Source organism: Wolffia australiana, chromosome 8 (genome assembly GCF_029677425.1).
Source record: "Wolffia australiana isolate 7733 chromosome 8, ASM2967742v1".
Lineage (NCBI taxonomy): Eukaryota > Viridiplantae > Streptophyta > Magnoliopsida > Alismatales > Araceae > Wolffia > Wolffia australiana.
Window position 1 is genome coordinate 165,753 of NC_135842.1, and position 26,296 is coordinate 192,048.

The 26,296-nt window shown below is 45.9% G+C and overlaps 4 protein-coding genes and 1 long non-coding RNA gene across 5 annotated transcripts; 3 read left to right on the top strand and 2 right to left on the bottom strand.

Annotated features, from left to right (window-relative positions):
• Window positions 1-346: 346 nt before the first annotated feature.
• Window positions 347-4,113, top strand: LOC144707216 (arginine-tRNA protein transferase 1). Its single transcript, XM_078580355.1, has 6 exons — window positions 347-692; window positions 1,337-1,375; window positions 1,963-2,113; window positions 2,242-3,345; window positions 3,433-3,757; window positions 3,837-4,113. Exons 1-6 carry the CDS (start codon window positions 557-559, stop codon window positions 3,960-3,962), a joined length of 1,881 nt encoding a protein of 626 aa, XP_078436481.1. The 5' UTR covers window positions 347-556; the 3' UTR covers window positions 3,963-4,113.
• On the bottom strand, window positions 4,106-5,817 carry LOC144707223 (protein yippee-like). Its single transcript, XM_078580364.1, has 5 exons — window positions 5,261-5,817; window positions 4,856-4,899; window positions 4,572-4,680; window positions 4,415-4,470; window positions 4,106-4,342 (listed from the first exon to the last, which is right to left on the bottom strand). Exons 1-5 carry the CDS (start codon window positions 5,354-5,356, stop codon window positions 4,294-4,296), a joined length of 354 nt encoding a protein of 117 aa, XP_078436490.1. The 5' UTR covers window positions 5,357-5,817; the 3' UTR covers window positions 4,106-4,293.
• Window positions 5,818-5,911: 94 nt separating this feature from the next.
• On the bottom strand, window positions 5,912-17,938 carry MOS7 (nuclear pore complex protein-like protein). The gene is made up of 8 exons (XM_078580354.1): window positions 17,561-17,938; window positions 10,281-10,432; window positions 8,966-9,088; window positions 8,315-8,459; window positions 8,158-8,219; window positions 7,846-8,065; window positions 6,750-7,709; window positions 5,912-6,642 (listed from the first exon to the last, which is right to left on the bottom strand). Exons 1-8 carry the CDS (start codon window positions 17,882-17,884, stop codon window positions 6,103-6,105), a joined length of 2,526 nt encoding a protein of 841 aa, XP_078436480.1. The 5' UTR covers window positions 17,885-17,938; the 3' UTR covers window positions 5,912-6,102.
• Window positions 7,762-8,026, top strand: LOC144707224 (uncharacterized). Its single transcript, XR_013582413.1, has 2 exons — window positions 7,762-7,898; window positions 7,979-8,026. It is a non-coding gene; the product is annotated as an uncharacterized LOC144707224 (long non-coding RNA).
• A 125-nt stretch (window positions 17,939-18,063) lies between the features above and the next one.
• Window positions 18,064-20,734, top strand: LOC144707218 (putative envelope ADP,ATP carrier protein, chloroplastic). The gene is made up of 10 exons (XM_078580357.1): window positions 18,064-18,645; window positions 18,760-18,816; window positions 18,903-18,965; window positions 19,086-19,142; window positions 19,277-19,360; window positions 19,481-19,549; window positions 19,633-19,745; window positions 19,833-20,002; window positions 20,146-20,224; window positions 20,342-20,734. Exons 1-10 carry the CDS (start codon window positions 18,244-18,246, stop codon window positions 20,442-20,444), a joined length of 1,197 nt encoding a protein of 398 aa, XP_078436483.1. The 5' UTR covers window positions 18,064-18,243; the 3' UTR covers window positions 20,445-20,734.
• The last annotated feature ends 5,562 nt before the right edge of the window (window positions 20,735-26,296 follow it).

The window sequence follows — 26,296 nt, forward strand, 5'->3', positions numbered from 1 at the left end:
GAGGGAAGGACGAATTTCAGGCGAAACTATTTATTATTTATTCTTCCCCGGGATAATAATCAGAGGCGGGATGGGGAAATTTTTTTTATTTATTTATTCTTTTCCGGCCTCTTTTCCGACTTCAATTCAAGCGGCACGTCATATGGCCCCATCCGCCGCCGATCGGCTGTCACGAGACGCCACCGTCACGAGCTCTCCAGCGGGTCACGTGAGTCAAAGACGACACGTGTCGCTGATTCTACCGTGCCGCGTCGTCCGCCAAGTGATGGGCCGGAAGTGATTTGGTGAGCTCCTCTATGGGCTGGGCCTGTCAGCGTAGAAAGGCCCATTTATCTAACACGGGGGCTGGGGGGGAGGCCTGGCCGGGGGAGTGAGACTTTCGGGGCCTCGACGACAGCTCTGAAAATCTCTCTTCGACCGCCCTCAAATCCCCCCCTCCTTTTTGCCTCCTCCCTCTTTCTCGATGCGATGATTCTTTGCCCAAGTTTTATAGTGCAGGCGATACTCGCGGATCTTTAGTTTTTTTTTTTTCCTTTTTCGCCCATCTCGTCGGTTGATGATGTCTGAGGGTGCCAGTAGCAGCAAAGACGGCCGCCTCAGGCGTAGAGGGGAGACGGTAGTGCTTGATCATGGTCGGAGAAAGGGTCCTTGTGGTTACTGTAAATCCTCCGGATTCACTGGCATTTCCCACGGTTTGTCCTACTTTATTCTTGATTTGATTTGTTCTCCACATAACTGTACCTCGTCATTTTCATGTTTCGTCCCGGGTTTCACATATTTCACTAGGTTGTTTGATTGGCGTTGAGCAATAAGTGGTCAAGGACAACCATCGTAATCTTTCACGCTCTGTTGCCAGAGTGATAATGAGGGAAAAGACCTTTGACTTCAGATTTCCTTGGAAATGCTCTGTTCCTCCCTCTTTGATTTTGCTCTTTCTAAAATTATGACGTAAAAATGGATTACGGTCACGAATCATCAGCGTAAATGGAATACTTGCATCAACACAGAAGTCAAATACATTGCCTCAAGTAGATTCATTTCTAGTAAACCTGAGCCATAAAATCTCTGAATTCTGGAAATTTCTGTATCGAATTCGCTTTTGGTAGTGTGGGCTAGTCAAAATTATTGTGGAAAAGTTAGTTTTGCCTATACCCTATCTTACGGTGTAATCAGTTATCGTTTAGATAAACGACCCTTTGCTGGTGAAACGAATTTTCGGCGAATTCTCAGAAAACATTGTTTTTTGTTTGCTCCATTGTACCATGCCATTCCATTCACTGTTAATTGGACTTAAAGACAATATATTAATACCTCCTCTTTTGCGTTGCATGCGCAGGTTTATCGGCTCAGACAATAACAGTTGATGATTTTCAAGGTTTTTTCTTATCCCCCAAGCTTTTGCGACCAATTAGTGCGTGATTCGAATAATATGAGCCGTTTTCCTTGTTCTCATCCCTCATCCCTTATAGTGACTTGCTGTCCGTGGATCGCACTGACCTCTGGAGAAACGTCCTTTGTTCCACCATTGAAGCTAGATATTGTTTTTGAAAAAGGCATAGAAGCTATAAATTTTAAAAATGTCAAGACGTGTTTTAAAGAATATGTTTAATCGACTACCACGAAAGCTTGGTGCGTTGCTTTTGTGGGCTTTCTTTTCTTTTTTATACATTCTTGACATTTTATGCTAACTTTCTTTGGCACCGCAAACCTTATCGTATTGAAATGCTATTATTCGACCTCCATTTATCTCTTCCGGATTGGAGCGTCACAAATCAATTCATTTTTGGGTATCCATTGAGACAAATGTTGTCTCAAGCATTGTGATTTTTATTCTCTTTTCTCCTTCTCGGCTGTTATCAACCATGGCTTTGCTCCCGGATGGTTATTAAATGCGGTCTAGACGTGTCCATACGAATGATCTTTACAATTCCTTGCTACCATTGAATCTTCACTTCGTGTCAGATCTTCTTGACCGAGGTTGGCGGAGATCTGGCTCGTACCTATACAAGCCTGAGATGGATAGAACGTGCTGCCCATCCTATACTATCCGTCTCAAGGCCAGTGATTTTGTTCCCTCAAAGGAACAAAAGCGCGTGCTCAAGAAAATGGAGAGGTAAACATTCCTATAACTTGACTTTATAACACTTCCTTGATTTGTTTCCCTTGAGCTTATTCAATAATTTCTGCCGGGCCGTAAGTTGATTATCTTTGCGCTCTACGCGTGGCCTGGACCAATCACAGGTATCTTGATGACGCTGTGGAATCGAGGGCACCTCATCGAAAAGACAGTGATACAAAGGCTGACAAAGAGTCTCCATCAGAGATGGTCATTCAAAGACCACGCGAAGACGATGCCCTTCAGCTGTTGGCGAGGAAAATTGATAATGCCGTGAAAGATTGCTTTCAAAACAGCGAGTTTTCTCACGTCTCGCAGCTGCCGCAGGCTACCGTGAAAAGGGTAACGCCCGAGAATCGGAAGAAACTGAAAGAAATTTCAGAAAACCTGTTCTACACCAGCAGCGTCGCCTATGGGATCGCAGCCGCGATACGGCGCGGTCGAATGGATCAAGAGGGCAAGTCTCAGGGTCAAATCGGTGATTCTACTACTACGTCTTCTTCGGATCCTTCCCCTGGCGATGTCGCCGAGAGGGTAGCTCATGCTTTGATTATGCAAGAACACGAATCTTCCTCGTTGATGGTCAGGGCTTGCAATGGTCATCTAAACTTTTACTCTTCTGAGGAGAAGCGTGACCATGAGAAAGTGTCAGGCGGCGATGATGCTCTGCAAACGCAACAACATTCAAGAAATGACTCTCGAGGGAATGACAAGCTTATCCAGAGGAATAAAAGGCGGAAACTGGAGATTCGGATGAAACGATCGACTTTTGATCCCGAAGAGTTTGAATTGTACAGGAGATATCAGATTCGGGTTCATAACGACGAGCCGCATATGGTGACCAAGAGCCAGTATATCAGATTTCTGGTGGAGAGCCCCCTGCAGTTCGTGTCGTCGGGTGATGGTGGGCGGGGTCGGAGTGTTCCGCCCTGCGGATTTGGATCTTTCCACCAGCAGTACAGGATAGACGGGAAGCTCGTTGCCGTCGGCGTGGTCGATGTTCTTCCGAAATGCTTGTCGAGCAAGTATCTGTTCTGGGACCCAGACATGGCTTTTCTATCACTCGGAAAATACTCGGCTCTGAAGGAAATCGATTGGGTGAAGCAATCTGAGACCCTCTGCCCCAGTCTTCAGTATTATTACCTTGGCTATTACATCCACACCTGCAGAAAAATGAGATACAAGGCGGCCTATCATCCTTCTGAGCTTCTTTGCCCGCTCCGCTACGAGTGAGTTTTTCGCTTCCCACAGTCTTTGCCTGTTAAAATCCTTTCCTCTTTTTATCATGTCATGGATGAGATGTTTCGTCGACGTAGGTGGGTACCTTATAACATCGCGAAGACGCTCTTGGACCAAAAACCTTACATGGTGTTGTCAGATTACGCATCAGCAAAAGAGAGAGCACCTTCCGCGTCTCAGTCCCTCGTCGCAGACCACGCCCGGCCGGGGCCGGATGACGTTGACCTGGGAGATCGTAAAGAGTGCTCCAGTAACGACGAAGACGGGGAAATGGATGTTGACCCAGATAGAGAGATGAGCGAAAGCGAGGACGATGAGTCGGACCCAGACTCGGGGGAAGAGAATGCTCCTGATGTTAGCGATGTTGTGCTTGAATTGGACGGCACCCGCGTCAAATGCAAGGTTACTACTCGATGTTGTGCTCATAAGTCGGAATTTTCCCTGTTTTTGCCCGTGCTGAACGTTTGAGTCTTTGAAACAGGAGATTCAGAGAGTGTTCGGCCCAATCCCTTTGAAGAACCTGCTCGCCTTGGAGCTTCAGCTTCGGCGGTATGCCAGGGTCGTGGGGACGCGTCTGGCCGCCTCCATCATTTACCTTCTCTCTTGAGCTCTACCCCGGAACGAGGAAGCGATTGCTATCAGGACCAGTCCAGAATCGCCTCTCTCTCGCTCTCCCTGTGCTGTTCATGTCAACCGCGTTTGGTCGTCCGTCTTGTACCTGTACATTTGATGAATGGCAAATTGATCGGATACACAAATCTTAAGCTTCGTTGCTAGCCCAGACGGTATAGATAGATAGGCGAATGAATCGACGGAACATGCAACCCATCTCCGGCCCGGCGGAGGTGGGATAGATGGATGGATGGATGGTTCACAGATGTACAGCCAGCCAGCCGGGGACGCGCCACCTCCACCGGCGGCGCCGCCGGCGACGCGCGTCAGGGCTCGGTGAGGGCCTTGCTTTCGTCGGGTCCCAGCACCTTGAACCTGTTCCGGATAGAAATCCCACGTCATCTCAGTCAGCAACGTGGGCTCCAATCTAACCGGAGGGCGGCTCACCTCTCCAGGATGAACTTGCCCTCCTTGTACTTCTGGCTCTTCTCGTGGGCGACCACCTGCCCAAAACACAACGGCGACGTGAAGCAACTAGTCACGGGGAGAGGACGAACCACCGAAGGCGCGCCAGGGAAGGTGGGGGAGAAGAGAAGAAACGCACGTAGACCCAGCCGACTTCGGAGCCGCAGCCCACGCAGAAGATGTCGGCGACGGTGTGCATCCCCGTCATCATCAGCCGATCCTCGTTCCGCCCCACCCACACGTTCACCCTGCCATCCACCCCTCGGCAAAGTCAGCGCCTTTCGCTCGTGCTGAAATGTTTGCGGAGAGGAAAGACGAGATTTTGCGCAAAAAAAGGGAAGCGGGCGGAATCCGGGAAAACAATTCAAAACCAGGTTCGATCGATTTGGGAAGAAAGCATGGGGGGATGGGGAACGGACTCACACTCTCGCGAACAGGTAGGCCTTCCCGTGCCTGCAGTGGAAAGACTGCGCCCGCACACAAGACAACAACAACAACAAAACAAGGAGATGTTTCAGGGTCAGTTTAGATGCTTCATCGCGGCGCCCCACCGCCCAAACCTAATCCGCTGCGGTCGACATTCGATTACAGCAGAAACGATTGGAATAGGAAAGAACATGCAACCCCAAGAAAGGAGGAGGACTAGATTATTAGACACCGACGCCCGCCGGAACCTCCGATTCACGCTAGAGCTCCCTATCCCCTGCAGTCGGGAACCGGAAGTAGTTGTTCGGTTGCCGCCGGGAGGGAAGGCCGCCGATGGCAAGGGGAACGAACGAGAGAATAGGAGGAGGGGGGCTGTGTCGGCAAAGGTACGGTTGCCCTCACCCTGGAGACGATGTCGTCACAACGGGCGAGATGCGTCTCGCAGTGCTTGCAGCTGTAGACCCTTCCGTCCAGATGAACCTGGTGAAGCCTCCCCATCTCCTCCAGACGAGGACAGGTAAGGAGAGATTGTGCGGGGGGTGAGGAGAGAGCCCCAGTCGCTCAAAAGGGGGAGAGGGTTGCGTCAAAATCCCTGTCACCGCTTCTTACCCCCCAACAACTGCCAAGGAAGAGCGCCCGTCGGAAGACGCTCGACGGCGTTGCGCCCGGCAGCGGAGAAGGGCAGCTCGCTCCCCTTCTCTTCTCTCGTCTTGTCTTCTCCTCTCCTCTCTCGGTGGATGCGGACGATTGATCAGTCTGACGGCGAGAAGAGATGTGGGGCGAGAGAGAGAGAGAAGACAAAGGAGAGGAAGAAGAAAAAAAGGGCAAAGTTGGGGTGCGTGCGTGAGGCGGAAGCAACAAAGAAGAGGAGAGGGGCGGTCGGACGGAACATGGTAAAGCGCAGCAAGCAACACACTAGTCAGTAGTTACTACCAGAAGGGCGAGAGAGGGCCGCCATGGCCACGGCCAAAGGCCTATGGGCCAAGTCACACGCATCCTTCATCAATCCTTGTCCTCTCAAATCTCAAATCTCAATCGACGTCCGCCATTAGCTTAACTGTCAAGCAAAATGACATTTTTTCTTTTTTCTTCTTTGCTTCGTCCTTACCAGTTCCCACACCCACCTCCACCCTGGCAAATGGGAGGAGTATCGGTCACAGTCCCTGCGAGCGCGCCACATGGCCCATTCCACCCACCCCCATTTTTCGCCGTTGAAAACCCGCCCGCCGCCGCCACGCGTCGCGTCACCACCGGCCTGCACCGGCGTCGCTGCGCAGGGCCTGCTCGATGAGCCGGACCTTCCCGACGTTGGCGTCGTTGACGAGAGAGAGTTTCTTCACGGACGCCCTCAGCTCCGCCATCCTCTGCGTCTCCAGCGCCGCCCGCTCGCGCCTCCCCCGCTGCAACGGCGCCGCCTTCCCTTTAATAAAAAGGACAGCCGCAGCCGCCCGCGCCCGCTCGCGCCTCCTGAGCCTCGCCTCCAGCGCTTCGATGGCCAGCTGCAGCGCCCCCACCTCCGCGTCCCTCGTCCTCTCCAGCTGCGCTTTGAATTCCTTCTCCGCCGCGCTCAGCGGCTTCCTGTCGGCTGCCGGCAGGCTGCGGAAGCTCTGCAGGCGCCTCTCCTGCGCCCTGTACACCTCCACGGCGCGGTCTATCCTGGCCCTCAGCTGCCGCTGCTTCCGCTCCACCTTGCTCAGCACCTCCCCCGCCTCCTTCAACCGCGCCTGCTGCTCCCTCACAATCACCCCGACGTGCTCTCCGTGCTGCCCCAGCTCCACATGCACCTGCCAAGTGCCAAGTTAAAGACCCACCCAACCAACTAACCAACCAAATTCAAGACAAAAGCAAGGACAGAAGTGGAGATGAGTTGCGAGGAAGAGGGAGGGGGCACCTTGTGGGCGTACTCGACGAAGTTCTCGTGGAAGAGTTTGCCGTACTGGTGGAGCGCCGACCTGCCCTGGATGGAGTCCGGGCTCAGCGATCGCAGGCTGGTCGAGTCCGGAACGACGAGCGCCCTCGGCCCGGCGAGCAAGTCCCGGCTCACAATGTCGCCCCCGTCTTCGGCCCTCCCATGGTCCTCCTCCGCGCCATGACCTTCCCTCGCAGTGTCGCGCTGCAGCACCACGTCCTTCCAACCCCGCATCTCCAGCAAGATGCACTCCCGCGACAGCGTCACCGCCACCGCCAGCGAGTCGCCCAAGGAATCTGCGATGACGACGAACCCGCAGAGCGGCGGGGGGGCGGCGGCGTCTCCTCGTCCGCCGGGTGAAGGCGCGGCTGCGCTGAGAATGGGCCAGACCGACGGAGGCCGGCTGGCGGCGGACCCGTCCGGCGGCGATCCTGTTGCAGGAGCGGTCAGATCGGAAAAGGGCAGAAAGTGGAGCGTGATCAGGTCTACCCCGCCACCGTGCAGGCAGTAGAACCTCTCGGACACCAACGGGTCGGGGAAGACCGACACCGGGTGGCCCAGCGCCGACTCCGGCAGCGCCAAGTCCACCACGGCCAGCCTCAGCAGCGGCGGCGCCCGCCCCGTCCAGGCCGACTCCGCCGTCCCCTGGAGCCACCCCGGCGCCGCGTCCGAGCCCGGCTCGCAGATCATGGCCATCTCCGCGACGCGCCCGTGCGAGTCTGCCCGCAGCCGGGGCGCGCAGCCGGCGTTCCAGAGGGGCTGAACTTCGTCGGCGAGGGCGTCGACCTGCAGCTGGCCGCCGCTCCAGGCGATGGCCAAGATTGAGTCTTTGCCCATCCAACTGTACAGCAGCGCCGCTGCCCGGCCTTCGCATCCCGCCGCTTCCCACGTCTCCGACCCCTCCTCCGTCTCCTTGCCGTCGCATACTCGACGGAGAGGCCCCTAGGAGAAAATAATATAAAATAAAAAAACCAAGATGCAAGGAGACGAATTTCGTGAAAGAAGAGGACGAAGCCAGGAAGCGGACGGCGCCAAGATGCAGAATTGCAGAAGCAGAGGAGGAGAACTAGCGGCAAACCTGCAGGGAGAGCGACGCGTCTGCTGGGGCATACGATCGGGCCCTCAGAACAGGTAAACTGTTTTGTCTCTGGTTCGCATGATCCAATAATTCCGGGAACGTAGCTTCTAACCAAGTGACGGCCGATCTGCAGTCTCTTGCGCCTCTCGAGTCGCTTGATTTCCTCTCGCAGTCCAATGCATCTTCATAAATGTCCTTGATGAAAGGCAAGTTGAAGACACTGCCACGTATCAACGCAAATTTTCAATCACCGCAGAATGCCTTGGGAAATAATTCACAGATATCACAGGGTCATGATAATGGAGAGAATACCCTCCGAAAGGAGCCACGGGGCAAAGAATATAAACCGCGCCGTCGCTGAATAAAATAAACACCTGAAATATAATAGACAGATCTGTGAGGTATTTCCAGAGTAGATTGGAGATGTACTATGTTGATGAACAGAGTCATGAAGGGCGGCGGGAATCACCGAGAATCGATCCCACAAGTGCTCTCCTCCAAAGGCGAATGCAATTGGGAAAATGGATGCAACGTTTTTGCATTTCCCAGCCTCAAAAGGCTGAATGAAGTACTCCTGCTCTGGTCGCTCTATATCAGAAGATAGATCAAATATCCTGCATGGCATTTCAAGCGGTTGAATCAGGCAAAATGATACTTTGATGACACAACAGGAGAATGGAAGGCGACAGCTTCGTAATCTGTGACGTGAAGCGATCCAAGTTTTTTCGGGTTCAGATGATTTTATTATAGCTTACGAAACGAACCAACATGGCGGATTGTTACCAGAATAATAGAATGTAATTTAAGCAATTGAAACAACTAGTCGAACAAGATACGTAAACGGTGCTTTCAGATCAGTCTAATCAAAAGGACGATTAAAGGAGTCCCCGAAAAAACATTGACGTTCAACACAAATGCTAGACACGGCAAAGGAAGTACGTGAGACAGAACAATTATTAGAGAGCTTCCATCCTCCACTCGCGCTCTAGGTGGTGATATAAGATCAACATTGTTCATTCAGGAAATCGTTAAAACCACCAGTCGATTTCACATAAATCCTTGCCAACTGAGGGAGATCTTTGGACGCGATCAATAGCAAGAATGAGGAGAAAAGAAAGACCTGAATACGGAGTCGGACGAAAGGACACCCAAGTGGGATACACTACATGGGTGCCAGGACGCTTGTAAAACCCTCAACACATTGTTCCCTGTAAAGAGCACCTGGGACCCCACGAAGACCGTCCTGCATGCGAGGAAAGAAAAATGAAACAACAGTGAATAATTTTCGATCTAAACAAATATTGAAAACATAGAGGATGCATAATGCAGGGATTGCAGAATTAGCCGGAATTTTAGGAGGATAGGAACAACATTCGACTTTATAACCCTGGTATTTAAGTGCCATCGACCAGGGTCACAGTTAATCCGTTGAATTAGGGACCAGTATGCAGCAACACCGAGCAAAATAAATTATAGGAAACTAGAAATAAGGACAACACACTGTTGTGAACGCATGCAGGTGCGACAATAGATAATCGACATGAAACTAGAATGTCGGACTATTCAATGTTATGCAAGCCCAAACAAGGACACGAATAGATTAACTATTACGGGAACAGAATAGATTTTCAGGTAATAGATAACAACGACTAACCAAAGCCGCTGGAAGATACTGATACGAACCTTGATGTAAGCTCGCATCAGGGAAGGGGGATAGATGAGAAGGCGTAGGTAATCCCAGGGTCATAGAGTAGAAGAGGGAATGGTCCAAGGAGATGTCGAACAGACAAGGCACGGATCCACCAGGGACAAGCCGCCTGAAGACATGAGTGATGTGGATTGCAAAGGGACAGAGGGGACTTAGACATGAAGAGGAGAGACAAGTGACTTCATTCTTCTTGCCTGCCCTCCTAAAGACAGGCATTCCCATTTAAAGGAAATACATAATGATCAAATGACTAAAATGCCTTTGTGGGCTAACATGACCAGACCACCCCTAGATTGGTTGGGATTGTATCAGATACCAGGCGAACAAGAGAAAGGGAGAAAGTCCAAGAAACCCTTCCATTAGAGAACTCTTCTCCCTTGAGCCTTAAATCTAAACTTCGATTTCTACTCTAGAGCCCCACAAGCCTAAATGATGGAAGTAACCTTTGCCACTCAAAGGGTCATAACGTTCTCATTGACATGGGAATTTGCGAAGCTAGCTGAATTTGAAGGGAATCAAAGCAAACTTACTCTCCTGGAAAACACAAATGTTTAAAGTTTTTGGAATAGGACAAAAATTGTAAGGATCAATTTCTGAGATAATGGGACTAGTATTTGTACTTGAAAAGTTAGATGAATAGGAAAAACTTTAACTATAATTTCTGATGAAAGCGTAGATAACCAAAATAAAACCCAAAACCCTACACCATTGAAAACCAACCACAAACCTGCACACACTTGTATTTCCGCTTGAAGAAATACGATCGTAAATGTAAATGACATATACGCCACGATGCTCAGAAAGATGGACAGCAGACCCATCTCTATTGAGGGATATCTGGCTGACTAACAAATTTATTTGGACGCCTGCACGTATTATCTGCACACCGGTCAAAAAAAAAATTATTGGGTCAAAAATGAATGAACCCTAAAAGCACCCAAAATGCAACAAGGAAATTTAAAATGTTGGAAAAAAACACAGATGACGAGCCGCTAAAAGTCAGGTCATCAGGTAATAATCAATAATGTTAGCATTCAGAAAACCGTTTTTATATTTTCTTCCTTTCTTTCCGTGGATTTAGTTCTATGTCCTCATGTAATGTCTCTCAATTTTTACCGTTGAAAATGGATTCAGATCTTAAGATTCGAACCTGATACGTACCTTATCAATGGTCTTTCTCCCTATCAAATAAAGGATATATTTTCAGACTATATTCCCTGCACTCTCTCTTCCCTGCTTTCTTCTACCTCTCTGGTTTGTTGATGCTCTAGTCATGCTTGCCTGCTGAATCTTCTGAGGATGGTTCGTTGATACCCTTCTAGTTTTCAACATTCCCCTACACCTTTCATGTCGATTCATAGTGAAATTTGGGGCCCATCTCCAACGTCTACATGAGGAGGGAAGCGCCAATACATCACTTTTTCCTGACGACCCAAATTATAATGATTTTTCCCAGATGGTTGAAGTACAGTTTAACGAAGGGATGTGTCATTTTCGATCTGTCAATGCCAAAGATTGTGTAAATAGCAACCTTAAATTCTGTTTTTACCACCACAGGATTCATCCAAGAGACATCATGCAATGCAATACAACCAGCAAAACAGGGTGGCCGAGAGAAAAAGCCGCCATCTCCTTGAGGTTACTGGGGCCATAGTGCAACAAACTAATGTACCAGAATTCTTATGGAGTACTCCTTTAATTAACCAGTGGCCAACAAGGGTCCTGAAACGGACAGGCTCTATTCAGGAACATGAAAAACATGTTACCAATATCCAACTAAAATCCAATTTCCAATTTACCCCTCCAAGTATTTGGATGCATTGCATATGTACACTTATCCACCGTCCAGAAATTAGCTCCACCTCCAATTAGGTCCGTCTTACTTGGTTACTCACTGACTCAGAAAGGTGTAAAAATATGAAGGCGATAAGTGTCAACAGAAGAACAACCCCGCTACTTCTTGTAAATCTCTGGTTTTAAACCAAAGAAACCCTAAGAACGAGAATGCTTCCTTTTTCTTGGTTCTTTCTTCCCGAGCACACTGGAAGCTAGGTCACCATGCTGACCGACCATGAAAATGTTTAACATGGTATCAGAGCGGCTGCGAAGAGCTCACTGGTTTTGAAAACGCCAAGGAGGCCGTTTGCTATCTCAAGGTATTAAGAAAGTTTCTTGTTTCTGATTCTCTGGGCTTCAGTAATGGCCACAGAGATGGCTAAGGCGAGTTCGAGTGATGTTGAATCACTCCAAGATGGTGGAAACGTGGTGCAACACACGTTCCCAAGTGTTCCTGAACCCCTCAGATATGATGGGTTGAATACCCTCCATTGGGGTGAGTATGTGGAGATCATCCTGGAAGGGAGAGGTCTGTCTGACCATCTGTTCACCACCAGAGACCCCGGGAGTGCAGGGTACAAAGGATGGAAGCAAGATGACGCCCTAGTCCGAGCCTGGCTCCTCGGGAGCATGCTTGGAAATGAGTGTAAGAATTTCCTCCTCTTGAAGTCAGCCAAAGAAATCTGGGATCATGCCCACAAAGGCAGCTCGAAGGGAAGGCATTGGAGGATATACAGACTAATTGCCAAGGCAGCGAATTTGGTCCAAGGAGACAAGATTGTCAGCGTATATGTCAATGAACTACAGGCTATCTGGAGGGAGATTGATTACTACAGGCCGATCAAGGACTTTGAGTCAGACAAATGGCAATACACAAATAGGATTGGCTTTATAAGTTTCTGTTGGGCCTTAATGCTGAGTATGAGAATATGCGGAGCCAATTGCTGAATCGTGAAATGGTACCTGATCTGGAGGAAGCCATCAGACTGGCTAGAGAAGAAGAAGAAAGGCTGGGTGTGATGTCAGAATCTGGTCAGGGAGAAAGTGCTTCTGGGTTGATGGCGAAGGCGGCACCACAGGTGTCACATAAATCTCAGAGAACTCAGGTTGCTCAAGGGGATCAGAGGAATCAGAGTTGGAAGCCACAGCCCCAGATACAGCTGCAGCCTCAGTCATGGGAGGGTTTATTCTGCAAATACTGCAAGAAGCAAAATCACAATATTGAACAATGCTGGAAATTACAGAATCGACCTCCTCGCCAAAGTCAGGAGAATGCAGCAGCGGTGCAAGGGAGTACTCAGGAAGCCCGTGAAGCACCTGCCCCTGAAGAATCCAAAATGCTGCCCAAGAACACGGGAGAAGAGATATCTGTGCTGAGAGAAGAGGTGCAAAGACTCAAATCATTACTCGGATCGGCCTCCATGATCAGATCAGGTGATTGTCACATTTCTACTGTTTTTCAAACATCCATGCTAGGAATGAACTGGATAATCGACTCAGGAGCAACTGATCATATGACTCCTGATCGATCCAAATTTCATTCCTATACTTGCTGTGAGAATCAGAGAAAGGTGATCATGGCTGGAGGCGAAATTCTCCAAGTCGCAGGCATTGGTACAGTGCACATTAAAGAATTGGGAATGCTTAAAGATGTTCTTCACGTGCCAATGTTAAGGGCACAGCTAATTTCTCCACAACGACTAATCAAAGATATCAATTGCTCAGTCGTCCTGAGATCTGATGGATGTTTTGTGTTTGACAAGGTACTAAATATGAAGATTGGATCAATTAAAGAGAAGAATGGGCTCCTCCAGCTGGATGATGACATGCGAAAGGTGATGATGGTGGCAGGAGCAGCTACATCTGGAAGATTGGAGCAGTTGAAGTTGATGCATGCGCGTTTTGGGCACCCCTCCTATGCTATTTTAAGAAAAATGTTCCCTTCCTTTGTTGAACATCTGGACCTGTCTAAAGTTTTTTGTGACTCATGTCAATTGGGGAAGCACAAACGTGCATCTTTTAACAGTACTAGTGAAAGGAGCTTACGACCATTCACTCTGATTCACGCTGATGTATGGGGGCCATGTAGAACTCCATCCATCTCAGGCAAAAGATGGTTTATTGTCTTGATTGATGACTGCACCCGGAGTATGTGGGTACACTTGTTTAAAAATAAGACAGAGGTACCTGACATCATCCAGGGGTTCTGTAACATGGTGAAGAACCAATATGGAGTCACCATAAAGAAATTTCGGTCAGACAATGCTAAAGATTTCTATAATCAAGAACTGTCAAAATTCTTTGACGATCAGGGCATAGTCCAAGAGTCTTCATGTGTGAACACCCCACAGCAAAATGGGGTAGCAGAGAGGAAGATAGACCGCGTGGTTGACACCACAAGGACTCTGCTTATTCATGCACATGCACCACAATACTTATGGGCAGAAGCGCTTCTTTCAGCCACTTATCTGATCAATCGATTGCCCTCCAGCACACTTAATTACCAAAGCCCAATAGAGATGATGAAAGTTTTTTTTCCTGACCAGAGGACCAAGAATGAATTGCCAATGAAAATCTTCGGATGTGTTGCATTTGCACATGTACACAATCCAGGCAGCAAACTCAACCCGAGGGTAGAAAAGTGCGTCTTTGTTAGATATTCCTCAACTCAAAAAGGCTACAGATGCTTCTTTCCTAGTCAGAGGAAGATCATTGTTTCTGCTGATGTGACCTTTAACGAGCTGCAGATGTATTATGCTGATCCAACAGAGAGAATCCATGGGAATCCAACACAATATAGAGGGGATCTTGAGTGGCAGTTGCAGGAGGAGACCGCCATCAGGAGACAATCCCCAGTGGAGGAGCATGAACAGATCAGGAATAGTGAAGATCAGAATGAGTCAAGACTAGAGGAATGTGAGCAACAGGAAACAACGGTAGTGGAGACTGATACAAGACACCAAGAAGACCCAACATTGCCAGAGGAAGATCTGAGTTGGCCAGTGGCGTTGAGGAAAGGAAAGAGAACCTGTACCCAACATCCAAGGTATCCTATATGCAATGTTGTCAGCTACAAAAGACTCTCGTCAGAGTATCACACTTTCCTTGCCAAGCTGGACGAGGTGAGTGTGCCACGCACTGTGGAAGAAGCAGTGAAAGATCCCAAGTGGAGGTCAGCTATGGATGCAGAGATGGAGGCCCTCAAGAAAAATGACACCTGGGGGCTAGTACCACTCCCACAGGGAAGAAAGTGTGTAGGATGCAAGTGGGTCTTCACTATAAAATACAATTCAGACGGTTCCCTGGAGAGGTATAAGGCTAGACTTGTAGCCAAAGGATACAGTCAGTCATATGGCATCGACTACACAGAAACATTCGCGCCAGTGGCGAAACTTAACGCTGTGCGGATACTAATTGCACTAGCAGCAAATTCAGGGTGTAGTTTGAATCAGTATGATGTCAAGAATGCTTTCCTGCATGGAGACCTAGAAGAAGAGATATACATGCAACTACCACCAGGATATTACTACCCTGAGTTTGGTAATCGAGTTTGCTGGCTGAAGAAGACTCTCTACGGACTGAAACAATCACCACGTGCCTGGTTTGGAAAATTTTCATTGGCTATGAAAACTATGGGGTATACTCAGAGTAACTGGGATCACACCTTATTTGTCAGACACTCCCATTCAGGGGGGGTGGTGGCACTGCTGGTTTATGTAGACGATATCATCATCGCTGGAAGCGATGAGAAAGCGATTCAGGAACTGAGTGACCAGCTATCACAACTATTTGCCATCAAAGCCTTGGGCTCCTTGAGATACTTCCTGGGAATTGAAGTGGCTTACTCACGGGAGGGTACATTCATCTCTCAACGCAAGTATATATTGGATCTTCTAAAGGATACTGGAATGCTGGACTCCAAGCCAGCATGTACCCCAATTGACCCCAACTTGAAGCTCGGATTGTGTGAGGATGACAGTATAGTCAACAAGGAACAATACCAGAGATTAGTGGGTAGACTTATTTATTTGAACCATACCCGACCTGATATAGCCTTTGCCGTCGGAGTATTAAGCCAATTCATGCATGACCCAAGGGAAACACATTGGAAAGAGGTTCATAGAGTATTGGCCTATCTGAAAGGAACAGCTGGGCTTGGTTTGCTATTCAGATGGAACAGTAATTATTCTGTAAAGATCTATACTGATGCTGACTATGCAGGGTCAGTAGTGGACCGGAAGTCAACCTCTGGGTACTGTTCTTTCATCGGTCCAAACTTGATTACCTGGAGAAGTAAAGAACAGGACGTTGTTGCCAAATCCAGTGCAGAAAGCAGAATTCAGTTCTGTTGCCAAAGGAATATGCGAAGCGCTGTGGATCAAAGGAGTTCTGGAAGACTTAGGTTTTTCTCAAGACACTCCAATCATCCTATACTGTGACAGTAAATCTGCAATTGACATCACACACAACCCAGTTCAACACAATCGAACAAAGCACGTGGAGGTTGACAGACACTTTATCAGAGAAAAGATAGACTCCAGAATTATCCAGATGAAGTATGTTCCATCATCAGGTCAACTAGCTGATATTTTGACCACAGGTCTTCCAAGCAACACCTTCCAGCAGATGACATCCAAGCTGGGCATTGACACCATCTATGCACCAGCTTGAGGGGGGGTGTCAACAGAAGAACAACCCCGCTACTTCTTGTTCCTTTGTCTTATTTATTCCTTTCTTTTCTTTATTTGTAAATGTAGGCCCCATATATAAGGGGCCCACATACTCACTAATCCGCTAGTGCACTCTGATGTGGGCCCAGCCCATTTATTTGTAAATCTCTGGTTTTAAACCAGAGAAATCCTAAGAACGAGAATGCTTCCTTTTTCTTGGTTCTTTCTTCCCGAGCACACTGGCGGCTAGGTCACCATGCTGACCGACCATGAAAATGTTTAACAATAAGTATCTTATAAAGGCTCTTTCTCCCCATTGAAAACAGGAGGTGATTTTCAGACCAAAATCTTGTGCACTCTCTCTCTCCTGCTCCTCTCTGGTTAGTTGATACCCTAATCATGCTCGCCTCTGCTGAACCTTTGGAGGACGGTGTGTCAGGAACGTGAGTTCTCCGTCAAATAGCATTAGCACATAGAGAGTAAACAACGTTTAGTGAAGCCCCAAAATGGCAAAAGAAATAGCTGAGTATTGGACCAACAGGATGGTTAAAACTTTGCATTTCGGCCAGTTACAATAGGAATATTGACTTTAGTCAACGCATTGTTTCAGTCCAAACTTCCTTCGACGTGCACTCTCCAGGATATCAAGTAGCATTTCAAATCTCCACTCAGTACATCTCCATGGAGAAGTTGAGACTGCGATACAAGCATCTTCAGATGTTGGAGAGGCTGAAAATACTTCTATCATTGACAGCCCACGAAAATTTAAAGAACCTTAACCACACGATATGGAAATTTGTATTCTTTCTGAGTCCACAAACCGCACAAAAGTTGTTAGTTGTTTCACAGCCCATCTATCAAAGTATGATTGGCCTCCTCAAATTTGTGCGTTATGATGAGTCGCTGGCGTCTGTCTTGTGTAGCCGATCATGACGGAATAAGTCACATTATAGAGTCCCTAGAACTAGAGTCAGCTCAACAATTATTTTCCACACGGTCCATCATCTGAAGTAGAATACAGCACACAGTATTTTCCGAATAGAAAGAAGAACTTTAGGCTTGGTACGGGGCTTTTAACGCCAGTGTTTCAGCGCATTAAGTCTGTGGTTATATTGACTTGAAAAACAGAGAAATGATAACGTGCTCAACAGCAGATTTCTCTAGGATCTGCGATGAGCCGCAGTTCTCTCACACACTAACCTGATGAACAAACGGTCATTCGCCTTGACTCACCACAGCAAAAATTCTACGATGAATATCCGATTCGGCCAATGCATAGAGGTCAGACAAAAGATAGGATGAAGAAATTATGAGAAGCGACTTCGATCTGACAATTATGTTCTTCGTCGGGGAGGAAAAGGCCTTTCAAATCTTCTCAAGACGCGAGAGATTGAGAAGCCGAAGTCGACAACGCGCAAGAATCATAGAGAGGAGCACGCGCAACGCGATAGAGAGCAGCCGATGACTAGGAACGTAAGATAACCCATGGATCCGACCATACCTCCGAAGGACAAGCGGCCTCGACCGACGCGGATTCACCGTGGCTCCTGAAGCGAACGGAGAGGCGATGAAGACACTTCCCATCGCGGTCCCAAAGGTAGAGACGCGAGGAGGAGGAATCCCAAGCAGCGAGGTTCCACCCATAAGAGGACGCCTCGGCGAGGGCGTATTCCACCTTTCGCGCAGCGCCGGAACCCCCCTTCCGGTTGAAGAGGGGGTGTTTCTGGAGGGGCATCCACTCTACGGGAGAAGACGAAGACGCCGGAGGAGATGGAATCAAGGGCGACGCCCCAAACCCTCTCCCACCCTGTCCCAGAATCTCCATCGCGGAGGAGGCGAACGCGACAACGAGGGCAGGCGGGAGGAGAAATACAGACTACGCACACTACGTAGATTTATATATTTGGCAAGAGGGTAGCGGAAAAAGGCCTCCTTTTTTGTTCATCTCTCCGCCATGGGGCCATGGGCGGTCCCCACTTTTATCTCTTTTGCTTCCCTCCCCGCAAGCCCCCTGCGCTCTTCTTCCTCCTAGTTCCCCCCCAACCCCCTTTCTTCTTCTTCTTCTCCTTCAAAACCTTGAGAAGAGAGACCGCAGTGGCGCGCAGGCAAGCCTTGGCCGCCCCCTCGACGGCAGCCATCGTCACCCCCTTTCGCTAGTTACTCCTATTGAAGGCCGTTGCCTCCATGAACGACGGGGTGCTCGTATGGCGGCGTATACCGGGGCTCTGCCAGCCCGTCGGGCAGCGGGGGGGAACTGCGCCAGACGAAGGCGTCGCCCGCTCCGGCGGGGGTTCCGCCAAGAGCTCGCGGGCCTCGGCGGCCGGCGGCAGAGGAGGTTTCGCCTCCCTCGTCGTGGGCCAAAGGAGAAAGGCTCTGAGCGCCCCTTGCGCTGACGATGACGATACTTCCCTTGTGCTCGAGGACGACGTCAAGGTGTGGCCCTCCCCGGCGCAGTTCCTGAAGCACCCGCTGGCGCTGATTGCCCTGGTTCCCAAGGAAGCCACCCTCTTCATGGCCGCCGCTGCAGCCGGCGCCGCTGCGAAGACGTTGACGGCGCCGCTTGACCGCATCAAGCTCCTCATGCAGGTGAGTTTCACCCACTTTCCAGCACCCCTCTCCTGTTTATATTGCCAATTCGTCCTTGTCCTCTCCATGGATTTTTGAACGCCCTTTATCTTGTTTTATGTTCTTACTTTGCAGACTCACAGCGCCCGGACTTTTGGGCAAAGCACCGCAAAGGGGATTAGCTTCTTGGAGGTGCCCGTCGTCTCTTTTAATTAACTCTTTTGCAGGTTTCTTCTCTGGTTCGTTTTTCACTTTTTGCTGCCGTGGATGCGTCGCAGGCTTTCTCTTTAATCGGTAGGGAGGAAGGCGTCAAGGGCTACTGGAAGGGTAATCTTCCGCAGGTAGCATCGTTCAGAAATTACCCACTCTTTTACTTTCGCAAGTTTTCAGATGATGTCAAAATCTCCCGGTTCTTCAATCATAACTCTGTGTGACTGCGGGAATGTCTCTTTTTCATCCAGGTGATCCGTATAATTCCTTACAGTGCGGTGCAGCTGTTTTCTTATGAAATGTACAAGGTCAGCGCCCAGACAATGCCCACGCTATTTTACTTTTTCAGTAATGTAGCGTTCATCTGTGTCTTGTGTTTGTTTTCGGAGATAAAATCTTCAATTCCCTGTCGTTTACTCCTGCTCTTCATTGAGTTCTTCAGAAACTCTTCAAGGGAGCGGATGGGGAGCTTTCAATTCTTGGAAGACTGGCTGCAGGCGCGTGCGCTGGGATGACTTCCACTCTGGTAAGGCCTCTACGCATCAATTATATACGTGTTCTTTTGAATTAATCTCACATTTTCGACAGATTTCTCACAAGCATATCATCTTACAGAATTTTTTGCCTTGATTTGTGTTACTTGCAGGTCACCTACCCTTTGGATGTTCTGAGGTTGCGCCTAGCGCTAGAGCCTGGAGGTAGAACAATGTCTCAGGCAAGTGCCATGATAAAAAAAAAAGATTATATTCTGATTTTTCGGCGGACTTACTCAGTTCTGAGATTGAACTGTGTTTTCAGGTGGCATTATGCATGCTGCAAGAAGAGGGACTAGCTTCCTTCTACTCTGGGCTTGGCGCCTCCCTTGTGGGCATTGCGCCCTACATTGCAGTGAATTTCTGCATGTTTGACCTGTACGTTCCCACTCTCGGCGTTCTCAGGCACAGTCGTGTCTCCTCCCTTAGAAAGTTATGATTTTGACACCACCGCTTTTCAAATAGGGTCAAGAACTCTCTTCCGGAGAAGTATCGGCAGAGGCCAGAAACCTCTCTAGTCACAGCCCTCGCTTCGGCAACGCTTGCCACACTCATGTGCTACCCTCTGGACACCGTAAGGAGACAGATGCAGATGAAAGGCTCGCCGTATGACAGCATTCACGCGGCCTTCACAGGTAAAATAATTCTGCATAATTCTGCATTACTTGGTCTCACCTTTGAAACAGTAATGAATTGCCTCTGTTTATCGCTCAGAATCCACTTCCCAGAGCTGAGGATAGTTGTTTCTTTCTTTGTTTGTTTGTTTATGCCTGTGTAGGGATTGTGGAGCGTGGTGGTGTGTTCGGATTGTACAGTGGGTTTGTGCCCAACGCACTCAAAAGTTTGCCAAACAGCAGGTACGCCGGTGCTCATGCGATAGGGAATGTGTTTATCCTCATTAAACTGGCGGATATGAATCTTGCAGTCAAAAAGTAATATCTTGATGTTTTTTTTTGTTGGGTGGTATATTGCAGTATTAAGCTGACCGCCTTCGACTCAGTAAAAGGGCTGATAGCGATGAGTCAGAAGGAGCTCCAGAGAATCATAGACGAGAATCGAGCCAAAATGCTTAGCTGAGAAAGTGTCGCAAGTTGAGGGCCTGATGTGATCAGTCGCCGTCCATTTTGCCAACGTGTGTTAAACACATTGTTTTGTAGGAAGAGTTTAGATTAGGCCCTCTGCCTGCAGGGAGCTAGATAATATAGCATCCGAATGTTTGAAGGTGAGTTGAGGCCCTCCGCTCTGTTCCCTGATTGGTGCCCACTCTCGCCAATGCAAGATTTTTCATTTTTAGAGTCGGGTTTATGCTCAAGTGTGTAAACGTTTGATTCCTTCTTTTTGCTGGTGCTCCAAGTTGGATGAGATTATTGAAATTCCCAAAGAGCGTGGGAGGCAAAGAGCCAGATGGACAGGGAGAGGGGAAGCCCAGGGACCCAAGCATTGATGTCATCAGTTGGGGGCCTACTCTTGCTATTATAGATGCATTCCAAAAAGAAGAGATTTTAAAAGGGACAGTGTCTACCACACTGTCTTAGCGTTGTGTGAGGTATTTACATATACCCTTATGAACAACCTATGTCAGCTTGGGATGCGTTTAAAGTTTAATCGTTTGGAATATATGAAATTTATTCTAAAGAAAAAATTATATTAGGATTATCTTTTCTCAGAATCATAATCAAATAATTCAGTAACAAATTATGATTTGGGGGCCAAATCTTACAATTAAAATAGAAATGAGAGTTATATGTTGAGACTTGGGTATTAGTATTTCTTTTCAGAGTTATAGTTCTGCCCAAAAAATATTTTTTCTTGGGTCCAGTGCCTCGTAAGAAATATAGGGAAATAGTCTTCCCTATTCTTTCTCCAGGCCCCAAAACTAACGAGGATGCTTATTTCTTAAAATATCCTATATACATGGGAAGGGGTCATATTTATCCTGACGGTAGCAAGAGTAACAATATTATCTATAATGCTACATAGCATGTGTAATAAGCAAAATGGTATGAAAGAGAAAAAGGGATATGAAATAACCATTTTACAGCTCAGTGGAGTCTTTATGCCCATTATCCAGATTGTAGTAATCATTTATTTGGTACCTCTGAAGCAGTGGTAATAGCCATTTTAGCTCTTCTTAGTGGACTCCATCCACAAACCCAAAGTTTATGGTTCACATGTATGGCTCATCATCATTTAGTTCTTGCATTTTACTTTTATGATTGCTGGGCATCTGTATGGAGCTAGATTTGGGATTGGTTAACACTATAAAAGATCTTTTTCAAACTCATAACCTACCAGGAGATTTGATCAGGACGTGGTTATGAAGGTTTTTATGACATAATAAATAATTGACTTCAATTTTAATTTGGTCTTGCTAAAACTTATGCAGATGTTATGAATTCTTAAGTAGCGTACGACATGTATGCCTTACCTTCTTATGTATTCATAGCAAAAAACAAAGACTTTACCACTCAAGCTGCGTTAAACGAACTGTAAAAATCACTCATGCTGAAAAGAACAATGAACAATTTTTAGCACAATTTAGTTGTAATTCACTAGTTATTATAGATGTGTGCCAAGTCTAAAGGAACTGATATGCTATTTTTATTTGTCCGAAGTAACAATCCCCCCCCCCCACTTACATCAACCAAAATTTATTAACCACTATTGGCAAAACACCCCTTTCAAACAAGGTACAATCTGAGTAAGATCACTTAGCCATGCTCCATAATTACAAAAAGAGTGACATTGAAGTAGATGCCACTCAGCCCAAGAAAATAGTGGGAAGTTTAATGAAATGTACAATAAATACTTGTGAGAGATCTCCTCAATATCATTTGTATAAGTACCAAAATTGTGAGTATCATAATGTAGGTTCCATATCCAAGTTGTTATTCAAGGCCCTTGGTTGTTGCCCAAAAAAAAGGTTGGGTTTGTGCCATTGTTCAATAGACCTTTTTACAAGATTCCATATGGAAATATATGTGGCCGGAGAGCCAGTCACACATTCCATATCTTGTTTCATGTTCATTAATAGAACATATTCATTATAATGTTCATTAATAGAACATATTCATTATAATGTTCATTAATAGAATATATTCATTATAGTGCACATGTGATGCTTATAATGAAGTCCCTGACTACACGATTGGACTTAGTAATTATAATGAGATCGTTATACATAGATCACTAGTCTTTAATTATGTGTTCTAAATATTCCTATTCTAAGGATACTCGAGAAGGACATCAAAGTATCTGGATAGAATAACACTATCTAGCCTCACTCATATGATGAGTATGGCTGTTCTAGTAGCCATTAGTGTTGAGACACTAAGGATAGATAGTGGGTGCTCTTTAGTGAAAAGAGTTCACTAAATTGATAAGTATGAATCCTTGAATGGTATTATACCCAAATGTCAATCAGGTTGATTCATATCATGGTTGTGTAAGTGGTCCTTAGACTTAAGACACCAAATACGTCCTGTGGACGAACAGTTTTTTACTTTGACTATGATCTATGAGTCTCTAATCATCATATTCTGAATAGTTTTAGCTCTGGTGCATTAAAATTTTCACGAAGCCGATTAAATGGTCAGGATGGGATTGTCCACTCTCAATAAGAGGAGACAACTCACGGAAGATAATTCGATGAAGCCCTTGGCCAACACAGTGAAATGTTAGATAAGATTTATTCAATGATTTCTAACACATCAGTCCTAACGCGAATGACCGATTAGGGTATGATAGTTGACCAAACCCTAAGTCATCCTAGGAGCATCAAGTGGAAAAGAGACTATACGTATGTGATAACTGATCACAAACAACTTATATGACTGAGTCGATACGCACTCTTTTGTATCTTTTAGAGCACGAGGTGTAGCTTGGCAATCCATGTGTTAGGGACTCAACCTATCAATTGGGTTAAATGGATCAAACATTAATTAATATGTAGGCTGGTATAGTTAATAAATTTGGAAGGGGGCATTGGAGTCATTAAATAGACTGAGACATGGGCTAGAGGCTCACACGCAAATGCTCTTTGGACATCAAAAGATATAATTACGTTTGGGGAATTTTAAGAAAAATATCGACTTAGTATAAAGAGGGGAAGGCCAGACCCAAATTATTTAGGGGCTTTACCCTTCTTCTCCCTTCTCCCCATGGCTCCTCTCCATTCTCGATGAGATCTGGACAATGTAACGACGCCAATGGAGCTTGAAAGGATGTTGCCAAGGTGAAAGAGGAGATTTGATGTGATGGGGATCACATGGATACATCTAAAATCTGCTCACATGAGCAGCTCGATATGTCTCACTTGAGGATCCAAGAAATCATGGATGTTATCCGTGCATATGTGATTTGTTTCAATGGTTTTTGTTGATGCCATTGTGATTCTGTTTTAAATCTTCTGATGCAAGGAATGATCAAGTTCATCCAAATCACGGCCTCCATAAACCAACAATTCCTACTTGTCAAAAAAATTTCTTTTGGTCCTGGTAAACTTACAACTTGGATTTATAATTATATCTATATTAATAGAAAAAATACATCATTGGATTTTTATCCAAGCTTTTTTTGTCATATATAACCATCAATATGTATCCATTCGGAGTGAGGGGATTGATACAAATAGCAATCAGGGATTAAATTTAATCATATCAATCGAAAAAAGGGAATTTGATTGGAACTACTCAAATATTTTGGTCGAACAAGGATTTCGCTCAAGTTGGATCTACAAATACGAGCGACTAGATTTCATTAATTGAAAATATATCAGATCTGATCTCTCTTTATGGATTTTCTATCATTTCATTTAGTATATATATTTATGGTTTAATTAATTCAAAGTTATATCCAATTTAATTCGAACGGGGTGGTTCAAATAGAATATTTTTGGGTTATTCAATTTAAATTTTGGGCTATATCATTTTAATATGATCTGACTCAGTGGGTTCTGTCAGTTTGAATCAATTTTCTGGCTAAAAGGGTAAAGGTTGGGATTTGATCGATTGAATGCTCAGTTTGATTAAAATTTAATCGACCAGATTGACATCCCTGATCCCTAGGTGTAAGACTTTATAAAAGGTTCTGAATGAAAAAGGTAAAGCGTGTTGGGCATGTGACAATGATGGTAGTATGAGCTTTATCATTCCAATGGATAACCTATAAAATGAACTTTCCAGTAGTACCAACCTCATCCAAGCACTTCATTCATAAGTCCATATACATCATTCCCACGCCACCACACCACTGCTAATCAGACCTATTAGTGACCGACAGGTTTAAATTTAGGGGTATTATGTCATTGATTCAATTTTGTCTTATGAAACATTGTATAAAATGAATTTCCACTTGATGCTCTACAAATAATACAAGGAAAATAAGTGATCAATCAAAATGGAGGCAGAAATTCAATTTTGGATTGGTTCTAATCTTAGAACTAAAAAAATAAGTGTACAAGTGAAAGTATATTAATAGATTATTCTGATTTATAGAATTTATATAAATTCTGAAAGGTAATAAAATATTTAATTTTTCCATAATTTATCCTTATTATATTTAATATTGGAAAGGAGAAATATTTTTTTACTTTTTATGACTTTTTCTAGAGCCAAAACTACGTGAAAAACTTTTAGAAATGATAAATAATATGATTAAATATAATTTATATTTTTTCTCTTATGCCTAACATAAATACAAATAATGTATACATTTTTATTTTATACTCAAATTTTAACGCTAAAAATTTGAAAACATATTTCCAACAGTCGACAGCAGAAAATGGCAGTGGTGGATGGCAAATTTTGGTTCGGGTCCACAATCGTGGGCCTTAGATCAAGGGTATCTACACAAGTCCTGATAAACTCAAATTTTGGGTGATAATTTTTATGGATATCATGTGGCCATCAAGCCACTCACACTACCATGTTTATTTAAGTTCATTGAATAAAATATTTATGTTCATTATTATTCAGTGTGATGTTTATAACGAAGTCCATGAAAACATGCAATGACCTAGTGAATTATGATGAGATGATAATGCAGTGATCATTAGTCTTTAAACATATATTCCAAATATTCCTGTTCGACAGATAGTCGAGACGAACATCGATTTATACTGGATAGAATAACACTAGCTGATCCTTGTTAATATAAGTTTAGTTTATCTTATGGCTATTATTGTGGCGACACTAAGCACAGATAGTGGGTGCTCTTTGGAGAAATAGTTCATTGAATTGATCCGTACGAATCCCTGAATGGTAGTATACCTAAATGTCAATCAGGTTGATTCATATCACTCTTGTATTAGTGATCCACTGACGTGAGACACCAAGGACATCTCGTGAATGGACGAATACATTTTGACTACGACTTACGAGCCTCTAATCATGAGACTCAAACAAGTAATAGCTCGGATGTAGTAAGAAGCTCACGGAGATGATTGAGTGGTCAAGAAGGGATCATCCACCCTCAGTATAAGAGGAGATCGACTTAAGGAAGACAATGCATAAAACATCCTCGGCTAGGGTAGCGAGGATATTGGAGAAGGCATTCTACAATGATCCCCGTTATGTATCAGTACTATTCAAATGACGGATTAGGTTTTAACGATAAACCATACCCTAAGTTGTTCGAGAGTCTTGCGCGGATGATGTATTATACATGTATGATAATCGAAGACGGTAAAGAATCCATGAGAGAGTTCAACACTACAAGATATCTTCTAGAGCACGAGGTGTAGCTTGGCCCCCCACGGGCTGGAAACTTAACCTATCGATTGGGTCAAATTGATCCTTATTTAATTAATATATAGTTTGATATAGTTAATTAATCTGGCTGGTCAAAATTATTATTGGCTTCTAAAGTTATTAACTAGAACGATACATGGGCTTAGAGGGTCACACGCATAAGGTCATAAGGGCATTGGT